The 24,326-nt window shown below is 39.5% G+C and overlaps 1 protein-coding gene across 6 annotated transcripts in view; it reads left to right on the top strand.

Annotated features, from left to right (window-relative positions):
* Positions 1 to 24,326, top strand: part of CFAP74 (cilia and flagella associated protein 74) — a 51,306-nt gene that overhangs the window by 9,335 nt on the left and 17,645 nt on the right. For 4 of the 6 annotated variants that reach the window (XR_003399843.1, XM_026862551.1, XM_026862547.1 and 1 more), the window contains exons 7-22: positions 35 to 145; positions 1,388 to 1,490; positions 2,226 to 2,383; positions 4,308 to 4,518; positions 5,432 to 5,614; positions 6,382 to 6,537; positions 7,596 to 7,714; positions 8,811 to 8,877; positions 9,305 to 9,394; positions 11,249 to 11,422; positions 13,321 to 13,495; positions 14,831 to 14,943; positions 15,719 to 15,841; positions 16,967 to 17,088; positions 20,992 to 21,120; positions 24,219 to 24,306. Coding sequence is in view for 5 of the 6 variants with exons in the window: in XM_026862551.1 (XP_026718352.1) it covers positions 35 to 145; positions 1,388 to 1,490; positions 2,226 to 2,383; positions 4,308 to 4,518; positions 5,432 to 5,614; positions 6,382 to 6,537; positions 7,596 to 7,714; positions 8,811 to 8,877; positions 9,305 to 9,394; positions 11,249 to 11,422; positions 13,321 to 13,495; positions 14,831 to 14,943; positions 15,719 to 15,841; positions 16,967 to 17,088; positions 20,992 to 21,120; positions 24,219 to 24,306 (2,122 nt within the window). In the remaining variant the exon portion in view is untranslated. Of the gene's footprint in view, positions 1 to 34; positions 146 to 1,387; positions 1,491 to 2,225; positions 2,384 to 4,307; positions 4,519 to 5,431; positions 5,615 to 6,381; positions 6,538 to 7,595; positions 7,715 to 8,810; positions 8,882 to 9,304; positions 9,395 to 11,248; positions 11,423 to 13,320; positions 13,496 to 14,830; positions 14,944 to 15,718; positions 15,842 to 16,966; positions 17,089 to 20,991; positions 21,121 to 24,218; positions 24,307 to 24,326 lie in introns of all 6 variants that reach the window. The other 2 variants (XM_026862548.1, XM_026862552.1) reach the window with 2 other exon arrangements.

Here is a 24,326-nt window from a genome sequence, read left to right as displayed (position 1 = left end):
CTGCTGCAAGTGCTGATTTGCCTGTGTTTTGTAGAAAAGAGGAGGAAGCCCTGAAAGAATATGAAGAAAGACAAAAAAAAATACTTGAAGATGCCCAAAGGAACCACAAGAAAGCAGTCTGCTTCCTGAGAAAAAGCATGGCAAGGTTACTGTTCCCTCCTTTCCTGTCTGTACATTCTCTGGGGTACAATACTTGATCCTTTGTCTTTGAAAAATAATAATTTTTCTGCTAGGTGTATCGTCTGTTACACTTGGAAATCTCCTGCCCCAGTACCCGTGTTGTGATGTATTCAAACCTTACATGGCCCAAAGGGGCTGGGAAAGAAGAAAATCCACTTACTGTCCTAGTAGGGTCTTCCGATTCCCTGGAGCTGAAGGCACTGTCTTTTGGATGAGATGCAGAAGGCTCTGACTACTTTTACCATAACTAATGATTTGAAACATTTTTAATACATGTGTCTGTCGTTCACTGTAGTAGTTTGAAGTAGGATAACTAAATTCCAGGTTTGAAATTGCACTCTGCCATTCTCTAGTCCCTCTGAAACGTGGTAAAAAAGCTTTCTTGCTCTCTGGTAAGATTGGTCAATAGGCCGTTTCTTTGTGCTCCTTTTCTGGTGGATGGTAAATTAAATGTTCTCTTAGTTGGTTTATGTTTATAGAATTAATGTGGTGGTGAATTATTTTGCCACTAAAGAAACTGAACATTTGTTGCTTACTTTTACTTGTATATTAGAACTTAATTGAAAAAACGATTGAAATAATTATACTGTTTCTGTGTTGATTTATTTTTCATTAGATGGCATGTGAAAACATATAATAATTAAGAAGAACAATCAACCAAATAGATATTTTTTTTTTCCCCTGAGTAATATATCAAATATATCAATCTTACTAATTTTTTTCTAGTTTATCATTATATTAGCTGGAATACTCTCAGGCTTGAATCATGCCCACATATTTCTAGCTTTTAGAGTTTCTAGTGTTTATTTTTAGCGCGGGTACAAATGATTGGCTTGTATAAAGTTCACTGCGTAATTGTTTAGATATTGGTTATGTGAGCAACACCTGAATTCATTCTTTATTTTAGCAACTAGACATATGTCATAATGTGGAACACATTCTTCATATTCAAAATCATATGGAAAAAAAAAAAAAAAGTTGTTGAGCAAACTAGTTGAAAGCCTGTTGGCACTTGTAACTTGAGCGGTACCATATATAGAAGAGTCTTCCAACTGTTCCTCTTTCCCCACACCCAGTATCATAGTAAACACAGAGGCTTACAGGAAGAATGTTTGGTGACATTGACAATTACTACTTGTCAGGTTAAACATTCTAATACTAAAAGCTTTCCAGGATATGAGCCTGAAAGATTTTACTTTGCTTACAGAATTCATGAAAAAAATGCAAAGGAAGAAGTGAAAACTCAGGAGCATATGGAGAGAAGGATACAAGCTGTGCTTTCCCTGAAAACCAGCATAACTTCCAATCGGGTACTGCTGCCGTGGCTTAGACGCGAAATGAAGAAATTAATTCGTTAGACTGTTAGCTTTTAATGCAAGTAGTTTGGGTTTTCATTGCAGAATCGTTGTGTGGTGCTCTCAGATCACTGACCAGATCTCTTGAAACTGGGGAGAATTTAACTATGGCAGTAATGGGTGTTAGATTTGTATGGGCAGATTTTGACACTTGTACTTGGGGAGTTTATTCTGTCAGCAGTCTAGTTGTTCTGGTAGAGTAACGCTCTTGAAAATAACGCATACTACAAATAAGTTCTCTGAAAACTCAGCCAGAAGCATTTCCAGTTATCTGGATCCTAATGCAGAAATGCTTCATATGGAGAAAACATATGGCAGAAAAAGCAGTTATTTAAGAAGTCAAATAATGTAAATGAAGAATTTCTGAGCTATGCTACTTTGTTCTTCTTCTGTTCTGTAGAATCTGAGGAAACGATCTTAATTTAATACTGATTTGATTAGAACTGTATCTTTTCACGTTGCTTCCTTGAGGAGCATTTCATGGGCAGGCTGGAAGGGTAAGGAAGTAGCCCTGACCTTGTCAGAGCTTTCTGTGCCTCAGCACACCACATCTACTGCATAGATTAAACCCAATCAGCTCTACTTCAGAGAAATCTACCACGATTTATATATAGGATCAACGCTGGGTCCTCTGTTTTATATTCTTTAATATGTGGATCAGATATGTAACTGGTTTGTATGGCTTCATAGGAAAAACTCCAAGCTGTCCAGGTTAGGAACAAAGCAATGGCCTTTGAGGCAAAGAAGCAGGAGATGAAAATGAGGGAAGCTATCCTAGCAGAAGGAGGCAATGTTGCCAAGGAAATTTTTCTCCATAAGCGACTGCTAGAGCATGAAAAAGAGAAACAGTAAGTATTCAAACTCTCAGCTGCTTATTGGTGCTCCTGCAGGAATATATTGGAGTTCTTCATCAGATTGTGAAACATAACATCTAGGGTGCTGTCTCAAGGGAGGGAACTCATACTCTCTATGTGTGGTATTTGTATCGTCTGGTTTAAGCAACTTGAACTTCTAGCTTTAGTGTATTACTCAAAAAAAACAAAGTTAGGAGTTCACATTCTACTAGTGCAAAGAAGGTAAACTACTCCAGGAGGAAAACTGAGTGAACTCAAACTGGATGACTGAAGTTACTGTACTTCTGCGTTTCCTGAACACTGTCCCTATAAAAACGGAACCACTTTCTTAGGCTTTTAGAGACAGTGTCTGGAAGATTGCTCTGCAGTAAGGTCAGAAGCAAGGTACACTCCTTGATGCTTTTTTAAAATTGAAATTACTCCTCTGCCTTTGTAGCAAAGTTGATAGGAATGTGCCTGTATCTCATCTGCTCCGGTGCAAAACTTCATTATACCAATAATGAAAACCATTTAATCACTTGTGAAGATGAATTTGAACTAAGATACCAAACAGAGGGTAGCTGAGGAATGTGTTTCTGCATGCTGGCTCTGCTACAAGGGCAGTAACCTGTAGCAAAGATTAGAGATTTAATAAGTAAAGGTTCAATAAGTCTTAAATTTTGATTAAATAAAGCTTCATTCTTGATGGCTGCATAACACCACTTCTGCTATCCCTAAATATGTTCTAAAAATCACGTTCATAAAATAAATCGTATCAGTTTGTAGAGATCTGCTGGAAATACCCAACTCTATTTAAGTTTAGTCCTTTTCACCTTGCTTGCTTTGTTCCTTTCACTGTTTCCCTCTGCAGGCCACGGGAGATCACAGTTTGTTAGACTTAATGTTAGCTGTGTCATGTTTCTCACAGCGGTTCTTTTCTAATTTCAGCTACGATCCTGCCAATCTGCTGAAGAATTGCTTCGTTATTTCTCCCAGGGCTCTGCCTTTCTCCTTTTCTGGGAAGGGATATTCTCAATTTTCTCTGAGTGTATATTTCTGAATTATCCTCAAAAGAAAATAACTCTAGTCAGTAAAACCATTGTGTCATTAATTTGTATATCACCTATAAAAAGATTCATCAAGACCAGAACTGATCACAAGAACAGAGGACAGCTTTATACCTCAGGCAGATAGTGCTGGGAGTCATTCCTATGTCTTTGTAACCATGATTAATTTCTTTGTACCATGATTTTCCAAAAATACGTTATAAACACAGTGCCATTTATCTGCTTAATGGGGCATCATGAGGCTAAATTCAGACATTAAAGTGCTTCAGTAAGCAGTAGCCTGTATTTAAAGGAGAGGTGATATTTTCTTTGCTCCTACTTAGAATCAGTAATTACCTATATGGGTTAGCTGAAGAGGTGAAAGTCTGTATTAAAAGCCATCATTAGTGTGGGTAATATCTGTTGCAGAAAATTGTGTATTAAACTGCTGGTATTAAAACTGAGATTAAATGATCTACTGTCACTTTTGTCACACTACCCAGTGGGTCACGGAATTTGTAGTTGTACGTAGCTTGGAATTCATATCTTCCAAGTTCAGCATTTATGTTCTTACCTTTAACTGCTCTTCCTCCCTTTATTAAATCCACTGGATTTCAGATAAACAGTTTTCTTTAAATAGCTAACTAGGTTAGGAAAATTATTTTGTTTTCAGTATGCTTTATCAACTCCTCAACTTCTAAAACACTGTAATTGAATATATTTAGTCCATAAAAATGTATCAATAGCCTCTGAATCGCCTGGTGTCTTGACACAAAATACCACTGCACTCAATTCAACCACTTTTTAACTTAGAGACTCAAATTGGACTATAGTTAATATTATCAGCAAACAGCCATGGTTGGTTTAATATTTCTTAAAATGTTGGATTACAGAGCTGCTAGAGAACTGCAAAAATCAAGAAAAATTGAGATTGTATCTCGAATTTTGCAAGAAAAAGCTGCTATTCACAAGCAGAAAAAAAGTCAGTCCTGTACTAAGGCAATTAAGGGTCGTGGTGAACCTGGGGGTTCTTTACTGTGGAGAATGAAGACATGGCAGCATATTGAGAAGACCTGCAAACGTTCAGTTGGAGTGATAGCACAGGTAAACAAAGGCCTAAGAATTAACTGTCTTATGATTTATTTTCTGTCACAGGTGCAGGGCAGTGAATTCTTTTGCCTGTGTATAGCACAGGCTACAACCAAGTACCAGACAGTACAGAACAAGAGGGGAGTAATTTCTGTGTTAGATCTCTTAATGACTGTCTCACTTTTCTAAACTGCTGATGTTTGTATGAATAAAGACGTTGCCCTGTTTGGTGTGGGAGGTTTTTTTAAGGGCATTTGTAAGAAGAGGTGAATTCTCAAACACATGAATCAGAACAGGCACCATAACCTGTGCAAAGTACCCTCACTTCCTTTTTAATTCCCTCCATTGCTGAGGAAGTTTCAGATTCAGATCAGCACAAGAGAAATGTTTCCAGTGTATTGGAAAGGAGACAGCAGTTCTCTCTAGACATAACCTTCCTGGCTATTTGTTTGTTTTTGTTTGTTTTTTTTTTTTACCTCCACAGTATTCCAGGGAGTACTGGCCTGGAAAATAGAGGTGGTATGAATTGAATTCCCTCATGAAACCAGTGGCTTCATGCAGTCTTTAGGGATTTAAAAGAGGTGGGGGAGAGGTGTTGGTAGAAATAGTCATACTACATCAAAACAACAAAGGCTTTGGTTATCATGTGATACACAAAACCTTCGGAAACTGCAGGCGATATTTTCAGGCCTGCTGACTAGTTTCTAGCCTCCTACAGTACACACAACGTCATATAGATGCTTGTAACATAAGATTTTGTCTTTATTTAGTGTCAGGGATCGCCCTAAGTTGTCATCTTTGGCCTCTGAGCTTTATAGACCTGTCATTTCTGTATTATAAAATCTCCTCAGAAACCGTTAACTGTTGAAGCAACTGTCCTCTAGTACTTTGTAACTCTATCTTCAAAACTTACGTTCTTTCACAAAAGTCGCAGTGCTCTCCATCAGCTGGTTCCTCAGCTGGTGAGAGAACGGCGTCTGTAGGAAAGATTTCTGAACAAATAGCCCATGATGTGCTCTGTGAAAGCAGTGAAGAGGAGAAAGAGGGTGATGAGACCCTAATAGAACCAGAGTTCCCAGGACTTTGGAATCAGGAATGTGACAGGCACAAGGTAAGTTTTGTGATATCTCCTGCTAGAAATAGAAGAAAAAAAAAAAAAAAGAAATCCTTTTGTAATTGACTCGTAAAGTTAGTCTTTATAATGTTTTGACACTATCCATAAAAGTATCTTAATGGCTTAGAAGAGTTTCCTTTGCATCTCTCGTAGTTGTCGGTATCTGAAGTAATGACCCAGGCATGTGCTGTTTTAGAAACCTTGCTTAAAAATAATTATCTATTTTGCAGTTAAAGTGCAGACTTTATTACATCAGTTGTAGAGATTCAGATTTGAGAGTATCATCAGAGTAATTTCTGTTTCATGTTATTTTTGTGGTGTTTGTTCTCTTTAAGAGAAAATTCTAGTTCAGAGATACTTGAAGACATGTATCATGTTCACTTGACTTTTAAGAAAACTAAACATGACTTTCTGTGGAGTTGGCAACACAGATTGCTTCATGTGTAAGCAACTTTTTTCATACCATGCTAGGCAAAGAAAAGTGTATCTGGTCACAAAATAATAGCATTCTGGGCTCTAAATAGGAGTAGATAATGTACTCTATAAGAGTGCAGTTGTGTAGTTAAGCTCTTAAACGTTATTCCAAGGTATACTTGCATATACTGCTTTTCTGAGATGTAGAAGACCTTTAAGAGCAGACTTTATAATCAATCAAAAAGGAATAATGTCCATAGATATTGCTATACTTCCATGAAAGAAGCACTGGACCATAACTGAAATGATCACGCTTACTTACAGTCACAGCGTGTTTTCCTGATTCTTAGGTATCCAAAGAAGCAATGGATGCCAAAGTGAAAAAAGACAGTTTTGAGAAAAAAATGGAGGAATACCAAACTGGAATTTTTCACAAGCAAATAGTGTCTGGTCATGAACGTAAAGGATGTCCGTTCTATAGTAAACCAAGTTGCATTCATTTCAAGGTTAGTGGCCATTCTGCACAGGATCTGTAAAGGTGATGTATGCCTGTAGCCATGCCTTGATCAAAGTTCTGTTGCACTGGGAAGAAAAAAAAATAATCTTGTTGTCTTTAATAGATCTCTAGTCAAGGCTGAAACAGTACGTCCCTTTTTCTTTAGCAATCTCTTAGGTGGGTTATAATCAGATTAAATTAACTACTTAGTTTTACTACTTAGGTGTAAATTATAAAATATTTCATTTACTTAGGGGAATTTAATTACTGTCAGAAAGGTGAGCAAGTGATGAAACACTTGTTAGACTGTGTTGCATGGGGTTTTTTTTAAGAAGGCAGCATAACTATGACGTATATTGTTTGCATATACATTATTACTATAAAATAACACCAAGAAGTCACGCCTCCAGTCCAGTTAAGATTTCAGTTTGCAAGGGCCCATCGTATTGTACTGATCATAAGGAAACTGAGCTGCAGTTTAACTCTATTCTAATGAACAAGTGTCCTGTGAGAACGTGTAACGCTGCCTGGTTCTTCTCTGCACTTGGTGCTGGTGTGGCACATCAGACATCTCTCAGAAACACGCTGCCACTCGGCCTGGGCTGTGCACTGAAGGTGCCCAGCGTGCGTGGTGTTCTGGTTTTATCGGGAGCTGGGAGCCTGTGCCTTGCACAGAACCAGCAGACCTCCGCTGGGAGCCAGTGGCACCTTGCTCAGCATCCAAAAAATCTGTGTTGTCTAAACTGATAACAACTCTCGTAGAGCACAAATGTGACATGGAGTCTTTGACATTCACTGCAGCGAGAGAGCAGCTTGGTGCATTAACTGCTCACAGACTCAGATCAAGTTGCCCCATCCAGGAAACACGAGTTCTGGCGTTATAAGCTGTATGTTTTAAAAGTTCAGAGCAAGGCAATGCTTGATGGGTTTATACAATGCTCTGCACACAGGCCTGAGATCCCAGTAGGGGCTGTGAGCCCCACTTGGTAAAAATAGTTGGTTTAGTCATTACCTGTGCAAATGCTACTACCTGTAATTCACACCGCCTGATATGTTTGGTATTCCAAGGATTTTGATGTTGGCCGAGTCTACAAAAAGAAGATAGTTTTGATAAATGCATCCTACAGTGTTAATTTCTGCAGACTAGTGGGAATCAGTGAATGGCTCAAGGACTTCATCAATGTTCAGTAAGTAAAATTAACTGTAGACTTCGTTGCTTGCTTTACCTTCGTACCACAACAGGAGATGTAACCAAATTTTGTAGCAAATTAGTTTAAATGTGAAGAAGCTGATGAAGGAGTGATGATCAGAGTGGTTCTGTGTGTTGGGCAAAATATTAATATTTTATCAAGGTGACATTTGAAATAGAAGGAGCTATTCCTTCAGGTCTTTCTCAGGAGAAGCTGCCAGTGACCTGTTCTGAAGGTCAATATACAGGTGCCTATTTCCCTGTTCACATTTCAAAGTCCTGAATTCAAAACAGCGCTTCCCTTTTCTGTTTGAAAACGTTTTATCTTGCTTTTGTTTTGATAAAATTGTGATTGGCCTGTGTGTTTTGTGTTTGTGTATGGCCCAGTTTGCTTAGGTATTCCCATGGCTGACACCATGTAGCTGTCCATTTTACCTGGCTCTCCTTCTGGCCCTGTCAGGCTGACCAGGTCTCCTGCAGTGCCTTCATCTCCATCTCATTTAGAGTGCAGCTGTGAGATTTCTTGTCTTCCGATGGGCATTTTGTTTGCATCGTGGAGACCGTGAAACGAGGCGCAGAAATGAGTGGCAGTTTCTCTTCAAGATAATTTTGATAGAGTTTGCAGCAAGCAGCACATTCTCCAGTCGTCTGCATTCACCTTCATTGTTTTACCTCTTGGTTTCCCACTTGGGCAGGGCAGATGTTACGTTCTGAGCAACACTCAAAATGGAGACAGGGAGAAGACTGCTTCCGCGACGTGAGAACAGGCGACTGGGCCACCCTGCTCTTGATGCTGTTGTGCCCCAGCTTCACCTGTTTGGCTCCAGTCTCTTTGCCTGTAGCATGAAGGCAATAATTCTTGCCTTTTAAAAGCACTTTAAGACTTTGAGTAAAACCTCAATAAAGAATCACCCTTTGTAGTTTTAAAATTACAACAGGGTTCTGTAGCTTTTCATTCATCTGTCACTCATTCTGACTTTTCTAAGTAATCCAAGTAGGGAAAAGAAAAAAAATCTGCCATTGTTACCACACTAGGAGCTGGATGTTTCATACATAGCCTTAATTTGGAGTTTTATGTTGATTTTTTTCCATAGGTTTGTCCCTCCTGGCAAAATGCCTGCTGGAATGTCCTGTGAAATCCTGGTAACATTTAAGCCAATGGTAAGTGCATCTGAGTGCTAAGTTACACAACGATGAGAATCCTAGTATAATACACCAGTCTGATTAAAAACATCGTTAATGTAATTTCCTAACTGTTAACAAGGAAACAAACTGCATTTCTAGAAAAGGTACTGTGGTACTTACTGTGTGCAGGTTCAAGCTCTGTTAAATTGTAGTGAGATGTTTTAAGGGTGCACTTCAGAAAGATTCCTGTCACTAAGCATTCCTGGAATATGTCTCAAAATTTGCTCCAAACAAAAAGATATTTAATATTGCATAGCTAAAGTTAGCCAGGCAGTTACCGAAGGCTGTTTTAAAGTGGAAATGTAGAATCTATAGAGATATATTTTAAAATGTTATTCAAAGAATGAGTGAAAATATTTTTCATCACACTACATAGACTAAATCTTTGTGAATTGTTTTCTAGAGAAATGAAAATCTGGAAGGAGAAGTCATGTTTATGGCACAGACAGGTTCTTTCTCTGTTCCACTCAAATGTACAGTCAAGAGATGCATTGTAAGTGACTTTTTTATGTTCAGGGTCAGTATAACAGTGGTGGAAAATGTGAGCTAGCATTAACATTGAAAATATTTAGCAAGAAGTCTTTATTGCTTTCTCTTTTTTTCCTTCTAAATGGAGAGTCTCTTTCCAGAAAATTATTCATCCCTTAGCTTCCTGGATTACACTGAGATTTATACCACATTATCTTAATGGATTTGCTTAATCATGAGCTGTAACTTTAACTTTAGAGTGGAATTAACTGAAGCAGTTCTGCTTAGAAATCAATGACAGTGTTAGACTGTGAATGGAGGGAAGAGAAATGGTGGCTGGAAATGAACTATCTTTTTCTTCTTGTAATTTTTGGAAATCCCATCCCAGACCTGCAGTAGTTCATTCTTAACTTTAATTTTCTATGTAGACAAAATATCACAATATCTTTCTATCCTTTCGGACATTTATAGACAGCACGTAACCTCTTCTTTCTTTCGGCATCTCAAAATCTTTTGAGAATTCTATATCAGCTTTTAACCAAAGAACACAGTTTTCTTACTAATAAAAGATGAAACTACAGGCAGCACTAACTTTTTTAGGTATCTTCACTTCCTATGAGTTAATTTGAAGAAAGTATTTGATAAAAACTTGGTTTCTAAATTACTTCCTTCATAGCTAAGAGCAACTTTGGCTTTAGAGGGCAAAAGAAATTACAGATGAGAACATATAATGCTAGAGGAAAAAGATCATGCAAGGAGACACCCCGTATCAGAATAAGACTGGCATTGCAAAATTTGGGGTATACTGGAAATACAGTTAGAAAAAATTAAAAGATCATTCTAAAAAAGACTTTAGACCTATGAATGTCTTCCTGGAGTTCGCAGTATTACGTTTTGAGTAAATTGTATGAATAAGATTGCATGTAGAGTTTTTTTTACTGGATTGCACATTGAAACTTTTGGGCACAGGGAAATGAATCAAGAATAATCTGTTACACAGAGAATAGAAGAGGGAAGAAACTGAAAGGTAGTGCACTATAATTATTACATTAGCAATCTAGCAAGGGGTTTTAAGGATGTTCTTAATTTTAAGCACTTGTAGGAAGCTAGAATGGTACCACATCATTGCCTGCTGAAATCTGACTGGGGATAGGATTGTCTATGGTTTTCAGTCAGAGGACCCTAAAGATGAGAATGTGCAGTGCAGTAGAAAGCCAGCACGTTCTTCTTTGATCAGAGGAGTAATTTCCTTCACCTAGAGAATTCATACCATCATTCTGTGCTAATTATGCACAGGAACTCCTGTTCATTATGCTCTGAGAGTGGGAAGAGTTCAGCTGTAAGCAGGACACTAGCAAGCAACCAAGTTGTCTTTGTCTTTTTGATGCTTGAACTTGATTTGCAAGTTATCATATACCCAGTTACAAAATCATTCAAAATTCAAAGAAATAAGACAGGATGTGTTATAAACTCGTATGTAATACGTCACAATATGATGTTAAATGCTGCTTGTGTCTCAGCTTGAATGCTGATAAAACCACTTTACTGTAACACGAGAGCACTAACGTTGAATTGGTATGGAGATGTTACCCACTTCCAGAGTAAATTCCTGAAGACTTAACGCAAGCTGCTACTATGAACAGAATTTCACCCCTTTTTTTCCATTGTCATAGAGTGGACCGAAAAGGAAGTGGCTCAGTTGAACAAGAGTTGGCTTCTACAAAAAGGCAGGATACCCACAGTTCATGTTGTTATTTGATACCATCTTTGAAATGATAATAAGAACTTTAAAGTCCTATTCTTGAAAAGGTGGCTGCTCATTCAATTGACATTACTGACTATCTAGGACAGTAGTAATTAATGGTTTATCTTCTCACAGCTGGCACTAGATAAAGAGCTCATTGACTTTGGCAGCCATGTGGTGGGAGAGACAATTTCACGGACCATCAACCTGACAAACAGTGGAGCTCTGGGAACAAGATTCAGAGTTCAGACGTCAGTGGGTGACAGTAGTACACGCAGAGCAACAGCAGAATCTTCTCCTGGAAGAATGGTAGGTTCAGAAGCATTTGCCTAAATTGATAGAAACATTCTGCTTTGCCAAGTGTGGTAGAGCCGTACAGAATTCTAGAACAGCTCAGGTTGGAAGGGACTTCAGAGGATCATCTGGTCCAACCTTTAGCAGTTTACGTTTGGTTTGGCATATCTTAACGTAATCTGTTAGACCCCCAAATACCACAAGACAAATTCAAAACCAGTTATTTGGGGGTGGGGGGAAACCAACAATGATAACTTTTTTTTTTTTTAACATTTTTAGTCATTTATGTCATGATTCCTGTTTTTTGCACATCCATGAAAATTAGGAAAAAATACTTCAGTTAAAAGAGGAGATTCTGACAGAGTCGTTTTCAATCCCAGCTGCTGCACTTCAGAAAAAGGCTCATTGTTGCAAAACTAGTAATAAATTGACGAGAATTGGGAGTGCTAACCTGTGATCTTCCTTTAACAATTCAGAGCTGTTCGTTTCAATTTCGTATCAAAGAAGGACAGTCACAGTTATTGACAAGCTGTTGTTACAAGGGAAGAAGTTGTCCTAGTCAAACTAAGAAGTACATCAAGGGCTGTTGCCTGAAAACTATATAATAAATAGTGTTAAAAGAACTGAAGGAAGATCTCTGAGATCAATAGTGGAACGAATGCAAATGTCTGTGATATTGTGTCCTGTGGAATGTCCTGGAACGAAGCAGAGACTGTCAAAACGTACCAAAGCTCAGACACTTGGTGCAGAACTGACAAAATGTCTGGTGTTAGACCTGAGAGTGATTGCTCCTACAGCTGCCAGTTTTAAAGTTGACAGAAAACTGAGGAATCCTAACAGCTGTGCTCCTCCATGTAGCAGATAATTTAAAGTGAAAAACACTTCCAAAGCAAGCAAGTGTACGATCGTCTTCGCATGTCATCACTGGGGGGCAGAGTTTTGAGACGATTGAACAGCTTAAGTCTGAAGACTTACTTACTCCTTTTCTAAAGAAATTGTGGATTTTATTCTTAAAGTGGGAAACCTTCCAATTAAAAAAAAAAACAAACAAAAAACCAAAAAAACCCCACAACAGAATAAAACAAAATCAAGCAACCACTCACTATGGTAGGAATTTGTGCTTTGTAGTTCCTGTGTTGCAGAATATCATTACTGTGAATGTTCCTTTTTCCTCAAGCGTTGCAGTGGCTGTACCCATAAATGAGGAGATTTCAGAGGTCCTTGACCAGAGAGAACATCACTACTAGGTTGCACACCTTTGTTATGAAGTGCCTACACGTTCTTGTAAACACAGTGCAGATACTTCATCTTTGTTCCATCAGTGCAGTCTTTAATTTCTTTGTTGAAGAGCAGTTGGCTCAGATGGTTTTCAAAATTCTCTTCTTGATAAAAGGTCTGACCTCTCTTTTAGAATGCTACGTTCAGTCATGTACAAGTGAAACTGCTGAGCTGTTTGCCGTGGTGTTCACCTCTCATCCTATCTTTACAATAAAAGTGTGGTTCAGACAAAGAATTTGTGAAATAACACCATCTGTATCCACGGTTTTCCTTCTGCATTCTGTCTTTTGTAGGTCTGGAATAAACAGAAGCTAGTTTTAGAAGACTTAGTTTTGACATAGAAGTGCCTGTGTTTCCCTTAGTAAAATGTTAGTTCTGTTAATGGTAAAATAACTGACACTATATTGTATTGCTCTCATTACATTATTTACCTGGTTTAGGCAGCCAGCAAAACTGAAATACGTTCCTTGATAAACGTCTAGTAGAATGTGCAGGTTTAGAAAGTGCAACACATTTCTCCACACGAAACAGTCGCAAGGAAACACAAGTCTGATTTGCGACTGCTTGATAAAATTGGAGCTGGTACAAGTTAGATGCAGTCACAGTAAAAAACATTTTTTTCTGTTTTCTAATAGGTTACTCCCTGTTTGAGTGACTGTGCCCATGAAAAGAAAGTCAGCGATAGTCCTGTGACATCTGTGGTTGAAAAGAAGGAACAAGTTTGTCCTGACCACAGGGAAGAGGTGACCTGCTGTGTGGCCCAGGCGGGGCAGCAGAGGATGGAGACAAGCCCCAGTGGCAGTTCCGCAGGTAAGAGGACTATTTTAGAAAACTGGCACTGCAGTCTCCCAGGCCAAGCACTATCCATTTATAGAGTTTCCTGTAATGAACTGTGGAATTTTCAGTTTGCGAAGTTACTCAGTAAATTAAGTAGTTCATCATTCTAGTAGTAATGTTCTATTTCTTTGTATGCTGCCTCACAAAAAATTACTAAAAATAATGTACTGACACCATTATATCAAAAGCAGCAGAGAATCTCACTTCTCATTAACGATCAACAATTCAGTCTCAGAAGAATAGAAAAACCAACTAGCTTACAGAAACTGCAAAATTGTTATCATCGTTCTTGTCTCAGCAACTGAATACCCACTTCTCAGAATAGAAATCCACATGACAGGTTTATTTTTACAGTCTGTAATTCTAGGAACAAGGAAGCAGAAAGATGAACCTTCTCAGACATATTCCATCCCATTCCTAATGTTTACTATGTTCTTAATAAAATCCAGTCTCATTGAAGAAAGACTTTCTTCCTTTTTTTATTATCTGTATTCTTTAACAGTTCTTCTGGATGTTGCTTATTCCAACTGCAGGAAACGAAAAGTTCCATGATATGGATTATGTGGGTGGTTTTTCTTTTTAAATCTGGGATCTGTATTGTGAAATGGAGTTATTCTATAAATCATGGTGTAGGTGTCTTCCCAGAACACATACCTTTAACGATGTTTTCAGACCTTAAAAAAAATATATAAAAAATTAATTTTTCTTGCTTTGGTGCATTAACGTATCTCACGATGCTTCTATCTTTTTCCTGGTTAATGTGAAGCCTTTGGTGGCCAGTTGATTAGTGCCACACAGTCCAATGTTAGCTTTGTCTCTCTCGTGATGGCACTTCAAAGTCCTGGTGGGAGACTCTTTAATTACAAGGTACTTATTATTGCAGTTGGTTTGAAATTTAAGTGAAGCAACGCTTCCACTTGCTTTGCAGGTCCTCCTGACTGCTTTGCTTTGTCCCACTGCAATTGTTCGTAAAGCCCAGTTCACGCTTTCGGCTGAATTTGCATCCCTTGATGTAACAATCTTTACTGTTATATATATTTATCCTACTGAAACACTAGTGTTGTTATTCTGTAGTGGAAAGCTCAGGTGCCCAAGGTAGACTTAGACAAAGGGCAGAGTTGCACAGCCAAACGGAAATGTCCTTCTAGACATTTCTATTTCCCTATCAGAGGTACACAAGTGGATTTGCAATATTGACCAAAATCAATACACTTCTCTGTTTGATATTTTTGTTTAGTGAATAGGTGCACAAATCCAGCATTTCATGGGGTTTTGTTTGTTGTTGTGTTTTGGTTTTTTTTTCCACAGAACAACTTGGTCAAGATGTCTTAAATTCCAGAACAGATCTAGACACAGACAATGCACATCATTTAGTGGAACTTTCTCCTGAAGAAACACCGGTTGAAATGATGCTTGGAAAGGTAACAAATATCCTGAGATACAGACCAGATTTTCACTAGTCTAAGCCTACATCAAATATATTGCTTTGGCTCTGGTGGGAAATGCCTAAGTACATGCTGAATTTCAAGCACACTGGCCTTCACTCTACCACAACTAATTCTTAAAATGAAATCTCATGACACCTTTGCCCTTTCTTTTGATCTATAAAGACTTATTTGAGCTGAAAGATTCTCTATATATTTACATTCCCCATAATTTAATTTTTCAAATTTTTTTTCCCAAATGTTTTTCTGCTGTGTTGTTTTGTGGTTAGACAAAGTCTAGGGACAACACAAAAGATGGGTTAGGAAGAATGTTTGGGCAAACTTGAGCCCTATTAACAAATCTGGTTATGAGAGTCCAGACACGAGTTCATACTAGGATCCACAGCCTCTGCTTATGTGTGCAAAACGCTGCTGGACTTAATGGTCCAATCAGTAGAGCAGATCTTGGAGTGGCAGCCACCTTACCAGCTGTCACACGGAGTCTTGCAGTGAAAGGAGACTCGGGGAGGTTCTCACTGTGCCTGGTTGTGAAACCACGTGTCTTGCCAAGTCTTTTCCCCACAATGAACCTCCTAGGGAGCTGCTGATAGGGATTTTTTCCCTTGCACAGTGCATTCATTCTAGTTACAAAGAAGGTGTAGTAGAGTGTTTGTATAGTATGAGTATATACTGCTTCTCTATTTCAATACAATTTATAGCCAACTACAGCAATACAGTCATTTTCATTAAAAACATGTTCCTTCTTGTTTAGGTGACTGAGGGGGAAATTGGACCCTTCAGCTCAGTCAAGCTTCAGGTTATCTTTGTCCCGACTATCCCTGGGGATGTGCAGGCAGAGTTTGTGATCATGTTTGACAACTCAGACTGCAAACCAGTGAGTGATTTTATGCAATACTTGCTTCAAAACACTGTAGAAAGAGTTTTAAATCCTCCTACTTCTGCTTTTCCCAGTAGTTAAAAGAGCTCAGAATCCCACAGTAGAAACAGGAGAAGGAGGTAGAGGGCAGGTGTGTTTCTGAGCACGGTAAGAAATGACAGTGAGGTACCATGGGATTTTGTATCCTGTGGTTTGATGGGAGGTGACTCTGTAGATCATGGCCCTTCTTTCCGATGCAGTGTGGTTGTTAAACCTGTTGATTCTATTAAAGTCCTATGCAAATAATCCTGATATTCCTGTTTTATCAGACATCATACTGGAGAGCATCTAATGTCCTGGAAATGCATACGGAAGTATTCTCCTCTATTCCCAACCCACATGGTTTATTTTCTTTCTGATACATCAGAATTGGAATTCTTTAGCATGCAGTAGTGAAACTGATGCGTGAAAGCTGGAAGAGATGACAACTTTAGTTACCACTTCAGCATATTTTGATTCTACACTTTATTGGAAGCCAAATTCTGCCTGGGAACAGTTCACAGAAGCTTGCCAAAAAAATAAAGAAAAACTTCCAAGAAGCTCAGTAGGCCAGTCTTGGCTCTGCCCACAGTCTACAGATGGAGTAGTCTACAACAGGAACCACAGATGCGTAGTAAAGGCTCCTGTGGGCGCCCTCTCAGGACCATTTCAGCCGAGGCTGAGCTGTGTGGTCACTGGTGTCAGACCTAGGGTCGTTACAGGGAGCCCAGCACTTGCTGCCAGTGCTGTATCTTTGCTGGCCAAGCAGGCTGCAGTCTCTGCGTCTCTGAACTGTGGCACACTCCCTTAAGCTAGATGTGCTTTAATGTTTCTTTTCTGTATCATGGGCACTGTGCTGTTCCTTCATGTTTGTTGTCAAAAAATCCAAACCAAAGTATAATTGTTTTTTTCTGCTGGGACACCATAAGATCGAGGTTTTATTTCACAAATTATTTTAATAGTTTTGCCTGATTGAACAACCTGGTGCAATATGAATAATAAAATATTTTACTGTAGTTTGTAATAGAAATTCTTGCTCAGTCTAGATCAGTCAGAACTTGAGACTAACAGTAATATTAACACTCTTGATTTTTGTATTAACAGCTGTGCTTTAGTGCCATTGGAGTTTCCACCGATGTGCCAGTTTGGGTGCCCAATCCCAAGGTTGATTTCAAGATCTGTATGTACAACCGACTTTATCAGGATTGCGTTGCCATTCGAAGCAGGTGAGTTGCCCTTTATCAGCTGCCTTCCACAGCTGAATGATGAGACCTTAAGTCACTAGGTGATGTCTTGAGATTCCATTGTGCCAGACCCATCTTGTCTTTCCCGGAGGCATTTGAGGCCTTTCCAGGAGGACATCCTGATTACAAGCCCTGAGTTCCACACTGCTGTGGGAATCAGACTTGGGGGTCCTACTGACCCAGATAGCCACGAGCAGGTGTAGCTGTGAAGTATCTGGGTTAATACAAGTCTTTTGTTCCCACAAGATTCCTGGTGTTGTGCCTGTCCAGTGGACAACTGTAAAGTCCCTAGAGAACAGCAACCCCACAGAGTTCCTTCGTGTGGGATTTCACACTAAACATTAGGGAGATAAATGTGACTAAAATTAAGTGCATGTTGGGTATAATGATTCAGCCAATAAATTTTATAAAAATATTTTGTTATTAGTTATTTTACCTTTAATTAAAGTCCATGTGAGAACTTATGATCTGGAAGCCAGCCTCATGCCAACTGTTCTTTATTGAGACGGTCAGTCACCAGTCTTGCCTGACTTGGGATGTGATGCTGGATAAATCATGTCAGTCCCTTTGCATTTACTATAAAATGGGAAGGGGACAACTTTTCCTAACCCGTATAGGCCTTAAGCACTGCACTGGAGTGACAGATACCTTTTAAGTACACAGACAGTGACCAAATAGCAATTTATAGAGGAAAAAATATCTGGGTGTTTCTGTAGTCCAAGTCAGTAATGCCTGACGACCAGTTCTGGTTGCGCTGTAATATAAAGGTAATATTTCAGCTGACTGGCTCCCAGTTTCATGCTATTAGAGAGAGCTTGCATGAACTGTTACTCATCTTAATTGTCTTCAGGTGCTGGGTGTCTTCCCTCTACCTAATGCAGTCACTACTGAATGCTTATTTTAACAATTTGCGTTTCTTAGATTCTATTTAAATAGGATTGGGGTGGGGTTGTGGGAGGGTGGGGGAGAGGTTGGTTCAGTAGAAGGCATCCATTCGAAACCTCTTACCAGAATTACAGACTGCAGAGATTCTTCACAGTTGGAAAGAAATGAGTAAAGCTGTTATCTCAGAAATTCAGCTTACAGATATGACAAGCACAAGTTGTTATGTAAGTGATTTTACTTGGTCTAGATAACCCAGGGATAAAACTCACAAGTATCAAAGCAGAATAACTGTCCTAATGAAAACTTAAGACTTCAAGATAGAAGCTGTCAAATTGCTTAGGGCAAAACTTCTTAACTGAGGGAAAAATCCTGCTGATGCTTTGCCAAGTTTCACTAAATTAAGAGAACTTAATATGTAGTATACTGTCCTTAGTACCTTGGCAAATCAAGTTTTTGGTTTATCACCCAGTTCTCCACAGTTAGGAAAAATTGTCTTTGTTATGCAGTCATTTGGGCTGAAATTCAAAGTATTTCATGTGCAGGAATATCACGTCTCGAGTTTTTATACTGCAAAAGGAGATAGATTTCATCATTCAGATGTGGTGCCTGAGAAGTTTCTTCCTCTAGTAGCTACTGAAATTTTTCTGTAGCGTGGGTCAGAAAGAGGATTCCTCATTGTTACGTGGTACATGCCAAACCACTTCTCAAACAGAATTAATTTAAACTGCTGGAAGTAGCTATAAATTACGATCAGTCAAGAACAATTTCTTACGTTAGACTAGTATGTAGTTGTATTTTAATTGCAATAGTGAAAAACTGGGGAAAGGTAGCCTGACTGAGGTCTGGGCCTGGAACCACGCACAGACAAAGGGTCCAGAGCCCAGGACAAGTATCAGACTAGCAAAGGAGAGTCCAAACTGCTGTCAACACACAACCAAAGATTATAGTTTGTTACAACAGCTTTACGTGTCAACCGTGTACCAGCTAAAGAGTTACTACCCAGCTGTCTGTGAACTGGTGTTCGGTGCAGTGGGCCAGAGGTAAGATGACCACAGCCCAGCTGAAAAGGCTGCTCATCTAACCCCTGCATGCCTTGGCTACTGACAACTAAAGCTCAGATCTGGTAGATGCCAAATCTTATTGGCATAACTTCTAGGTTCTTTAATTAAACGGTAATTAGATACTGAAAGAATCTTGCTATTCAGGGGTATTCTTACGAATTGCTGCTCCAATCCCTAACTAGATACAGGGGGGAAAAAAGTTATCTAAAACTTGTAGCAAGAGAATTCTTTAGATTTTGGGGGTAAAATCTGACCCAGACCCGAGGGAGATGATGTGTTAGAGTAACTTTTTGTTCAGCACCAGTTCCCACAAACACCTGACAGAAGCAGAGCAGAAAGAACTTGCCTGCATCTTGCTGCTGCTGCAGTCTGTGACGTTGTAGTCTATAGCATAAGGAGAAGATCAAGTTTTCGAGGAAGACAGCTCTGGCACTTAAGTGCCCCAGCAAGCTCTGTAGAACTGCACAATGTTAGTTAATACTGGTTTTGTTTTGGGTTTTTTCTGGTCACATGGAAGACGCTAATCAGAAAGCATAAATAATCAGCATAAAAGGTGAAAGTGTCTTATCAGAACCCTGTGCAATATAAATCACTTTGAAAAGCAATTTCTTGGCAGGTTATAATCTGCACTGATTTAATGAAGTAGTATATAGTTCTCTTAGACTGTCAACAGTCAGAAATCATTCCGGGCTCCCAGTGCCACATGCTATAGCTGTTGATTTAGAGCAGACCATCTGGACTGACAGCTTGTAAACCAGTCCAAGAGAAGGAAGATGACAAGCTGAAATATTTGTAATTTGCTTGGCAATTTTGCACTTCGGCATAAAACTCCAAAGCAGGTTATGGTCTGTGGCTATCGCTGCATGATAATATGGCCAGAATTCAGCAGACAGGGAGATGTTTCCTAGCTCCCAGTACGCCGTTCGTGGGGCAAACTGATCACAGGTTTTGGCAGAGGAACTGCCACTACCGGCTTAGCCACCCTGTGACTGCTAGCCCTGTGGAGACTCAGAGAAGAAGTTACAAGAGATCAGTGAATTCAGGTCTATGGAAAAGTCGTCACCACGGTTTTGGGGAGAAAACCCCAAAGCAGCAGTGCTCTCAGTGCATTTCTGGCGTAAGACATCGCTCCCCTTCTGAGTTTGAGGTGTTTTCCTGCCTGGCTTAACTTTTGGTATTGAAGGTTTTGAGATAATTATGATGATAAAGAGGATGAATGGAGTTCACAGAGTGGACACATGTTGATGTTTTAGGTGTATTATGCTCTTTCAGGTTCATTCTGTTGATTCTCCTGGCTAGGGGCTGGGTCATTAAGTCCTTATTAGCCACTTAAGCAGCACCCAGGTATCCTCGGCCCCACTTAGGTGTCACTGGTCCTCGTTCTGTTTCTCAAACAGAATAACAGGTTTTTATGTGTTGCACCCCACCCACCACTAGTTGTTACATAACCTAGAGCCAGCAGTACAAGGCAACTACTCCTTTTCCATCTTGAGTGGGTTCTGTGCTGCAGCTAGGACCAATTAGGTGTCTTAAACGTTCCGTGAGTCATTCCTGTTGATTCGCATAGAAGGAATGGATGTTAGGAGCAAATAATTCCCTGATATTTCACAATAATTTGGCTTTTTCCCCTGACCTGAGTTACCACTGCGCAGTGCTTTGATAATGATGCTCTGATCAGCTGTGTATTTGCTTGAAATACAGCTCAATTTACCTAAAGTACTTCCAAAATCTCGTTTTCTATACTTAAAAGAATACAAGTGTGATTTTGCTGTAGCAGTTTTACATGCCCATCACTTTCAAAGGAAGCTTGGAATTGTTACAATCATAATGTAGAGATGCAAGTTTGGGGACGGGGGTGCCAAACTCCAAGAGCAAATGTTGCTGAGGTGGCAGCACGGGCAGCCTTAGAGCCACCTCAGCATGTCTGATCTGCTTGCAGAGCAAAAACCACGCTGCGTTTGAAGTTTAAAGTATGCAAAGGACTAAGCAAGCACATGGAGCTGCTTCCAAAGGCAGGCTACATCCAAGCTCAGTCATCCTTCAGCGTGCAACTCAAGTTCTTGCCCAGGTAAGCTGACAACATTCATCTTTCCAGTTTTTTAGACAATATCTGTAGGAAGCAGGTCAGGGTTTTGTAGCAGGCTGGACTCCACGCTGCTGGTGTCAGTGCAGTCTCCCCCCTCTCTCCCCTTGAAGAGCTGCCAAGTGCTCAAGGAGGAAATGAGCTTGGATCCCATACCTGTGAGGAAATGCTTTTCCTGTGGTGACAGCAGCAGTGTGGAAATCTTAGCAGTTGCAGTCCTGGTAGGCTGCCCCCGTTTCTGTGGGGAGGCTATTCTTATGCAACAGAGGGGTCATCTGGGCAGGTGGCTGCTTCATGGATCACTGATTAAATAATTTCTGGACAAGAACTCCTGTGCTTGCTAATTAAGGTAAGAATGGTTGGGCTTCCTGTTCGTATCCCTCCTACCCACGTACCTTTTTCTCCAAAACACGAATGTCTTGCTCTTGAATTTCATGTGGCTTTTTATATAACGTCCTCTAAGCTGCTAATAGCCTTACCCCAGCAAGTTTCTCTTCTGCATTTCATGAAACATCTACGTACACAAACATAACTCAGTTACAGGAAACAGAGTGCTGCTTTTCAAAAATTTAGTCAAGGGCTCTTGTTGACCACTGTTAATTTTATTTACCTCGTCATTGCCATCCTCAATAAATTAGCAGGACATTTCTTTTCAAACATAAGTTATATAGATCTTAAATGTGGTGCCCAAATCTTTCAGCCCTGCAAACCTGATTTTTTCACACAGGTTATCTAGTCCCACGGGTGTAAGTATATTTGGATTTTCAGTGATGTGCTCAGCATCTTTGGTTTCTAAATTAAGAGTCTAATTACGGAATTTGAATTTTTCACCAGGTTAATATTCAAAGAACTCCAAGTTATTTACAGTTCTTCCAACACCTCAAATCCTATCAGATTACAACAGGAACCATTACTATGACATTTTTCAGTTCCTGAACTTCAGATGCTGCAAAGTGCTGTTATACTTAGGAGTGGATAGAAGCGTAGCTTGTTGAGGACATTAATCTTCCTTTGAAAAATGGGGAAGCTTCAGAAAGGAGAGTTGATGAGATGAAGGCATTTTTGACACACAGAATGAGTATCTGGCTGTTTCAGCATACCGATCGGTTTTAGAAGACCGAACACGCAGGGGGAGTGTGTGTTTGACAGAGAAAGATGAGCTTGCTACGAGCTGATGTGAAGTACTGAGCTAGTGACACATTTCTGTAAATGCCTCCTCATGGACTTAGTATTATAGGCTTGGTTTTCTCATACAAAGGAATAGCTATTCTAAAAGGAACAGAAAAGTTAAAAAAAAAAAACAAAACAAAAAAACCCCCACAAAACCACACACTCAGCAATACGAAGTGAGCAGATAGATGAGTGAAGGCTTGGGAAGCTCTCCTGAGTATTCTGGGCACACTGAACTGCTAGGTCAGATGTTACAATGCTCATAATTTTCTGAGTGTTTGAAGCATTTTCTGTTTATTTGAAGGCAAGTTCTCTAATCTGCTGACTTTCAGAATTCCCAAATACCACATCTCTTAGTTTTTCTGCATTTGGAACTAGTCCTGCAGATGCTGGCAGTCTAAATCTGATTCGTCTTTTATGCTTCTCTTTAATTGCTTTTAAGCATGAAGATGCCATTTTCAGAGAACTGTCTGAAGGATTTCAGTATCTTTCCCCCAAGGCATAACAGCTGATTTAGAATCCCTCACTGTCTATGCACAGCTACAATTGTTTTTTTTGTAAGACATGGATTATTTATTATTTTGTACTACATGAATCTCTCCTGCTGTTCTAATGTCCTGTGACAAAGTGAAAGCTGCTACTTTATTCCTACCTTGGATTTAACTCCAGTTCCTACCTTTAAAGAAGTCAGCAATACCTTTGAAGATCACCTTCTAAAGTCCCAGTTCAGACTTGCAAAATAACAGCCCAGATTTCACATCACCATGGTGACTGAGTGGGTGCTATTTATTCATTAACTATTCTTTAACAAGACATGAAAAAAAACCTGCCTGTAATTCCAGTAGTAGTAGTAGGAACATTATTGCTGTGGAGACCTAAGAACAGGAAGCAATTCACTCTGGTGCTGTAAGCCACTATAAATAGAGCAGCAGAGCTAAAAATGCTGGAGCTTTTGTATTGGCTTGGCTTGAAGCTCTAAAATTGAGCTTATGAGAGCAAAAGATGCTTCGGCGACAGAAAACCCGCATATTGCTTATAAATTACTAATCTGGTGCATAATCAGGCACTACTGGTCTCCAAGTTTGTTTCACTTCGTTTATGTTTCTGTGCTCTGTGACACGGTTGGTTCTGCCTCAGGCAGGCTGGGAAGTAACTCGGGGCAGCGCTGAACAGAACCAGCTGCCCAGGGTGCAGCAGAGGTGCAGAAGGCTTGTTGGTCTACAATGAGCTTTACATTTTTCAGAATTTGAAATGACTGGATAGCATTTAAAAATAAATAAATTAAAAAAAAAAAAAAAAGGTAAAAAAAAAAAAAAAAAAGGATAAATGGATGCGGACCTCTGTGAATAACTCCCTTAAACTCCTGTCTGTCCAAAAGCCTGTCTTTAATAAATAAATAAATAAATAAATCAATCCGACATGAAGGTAGACGGTCAGTTATTGTAACTTCCTCGTGCTCTGTGCGTGCCTGCGCAGGGCGGCTGCCCGGGAGAAACCTGGCACAAGGTGGAATACTTCTGATCTGACTGCACCTTCCTTGTCTTGGTCAGAAGGTGGAACTTCATAGGTCACTAGTTTTTGATTGGTATTTTCTCCCACCATTCTCCCCAATACTCACGTCTACCTTGCATACAGGGTTTTAGTTAGACTTAAAGTCTAACTAAAGACTTCAGTGAAGCTTAATCAACTGTGGATGTGAATGCTCCTATCTGAGCACAAATACTGGGTTAAGATTAAAAGCTGTGAATAATAAAACTTTGAGACCGTAACTAACACATTGTTCATCTTTTTGTGGTTTGGGGTTGGGTTTGGTTTTTTTTTCAGAAATACATCCAGCAAAAGTTTACTATTCCCTTTACCTAAAAAGCAGTCAAAATATTTTAATGAAACTGAATGTACTCTGGGATTTTCAGGCCCTCTCTTCCTGAAGATGCAGGGAGTTATTTCAATGAAGAGACAAGAGTTCTGGAAGTTCCGGTGACAATACTGATTGTCAATAAGGTTAGTGATTTTTATTATGC

This window comes from Athene cunicularia (genome assembly GCF_003259725.1).
Source record: "Athene cunicularia isolate RWA chromosome 21 unlocalized genomic scaffold, athCun1 chr21_part1, whole genome shotgun sequence".
NCBI classification, from domain to species: domain Eukaryota; kingdom Metazoa; phylum Chordata; class Aves; order Strigiformes; family Strigidae; genus Athene; species Athene cunicularia.
The sequence above is the reverse complement of the archived record's forward strand: the minus strand, read 5'-3'. Positions and strand labels throughout refer to the sequence as shown.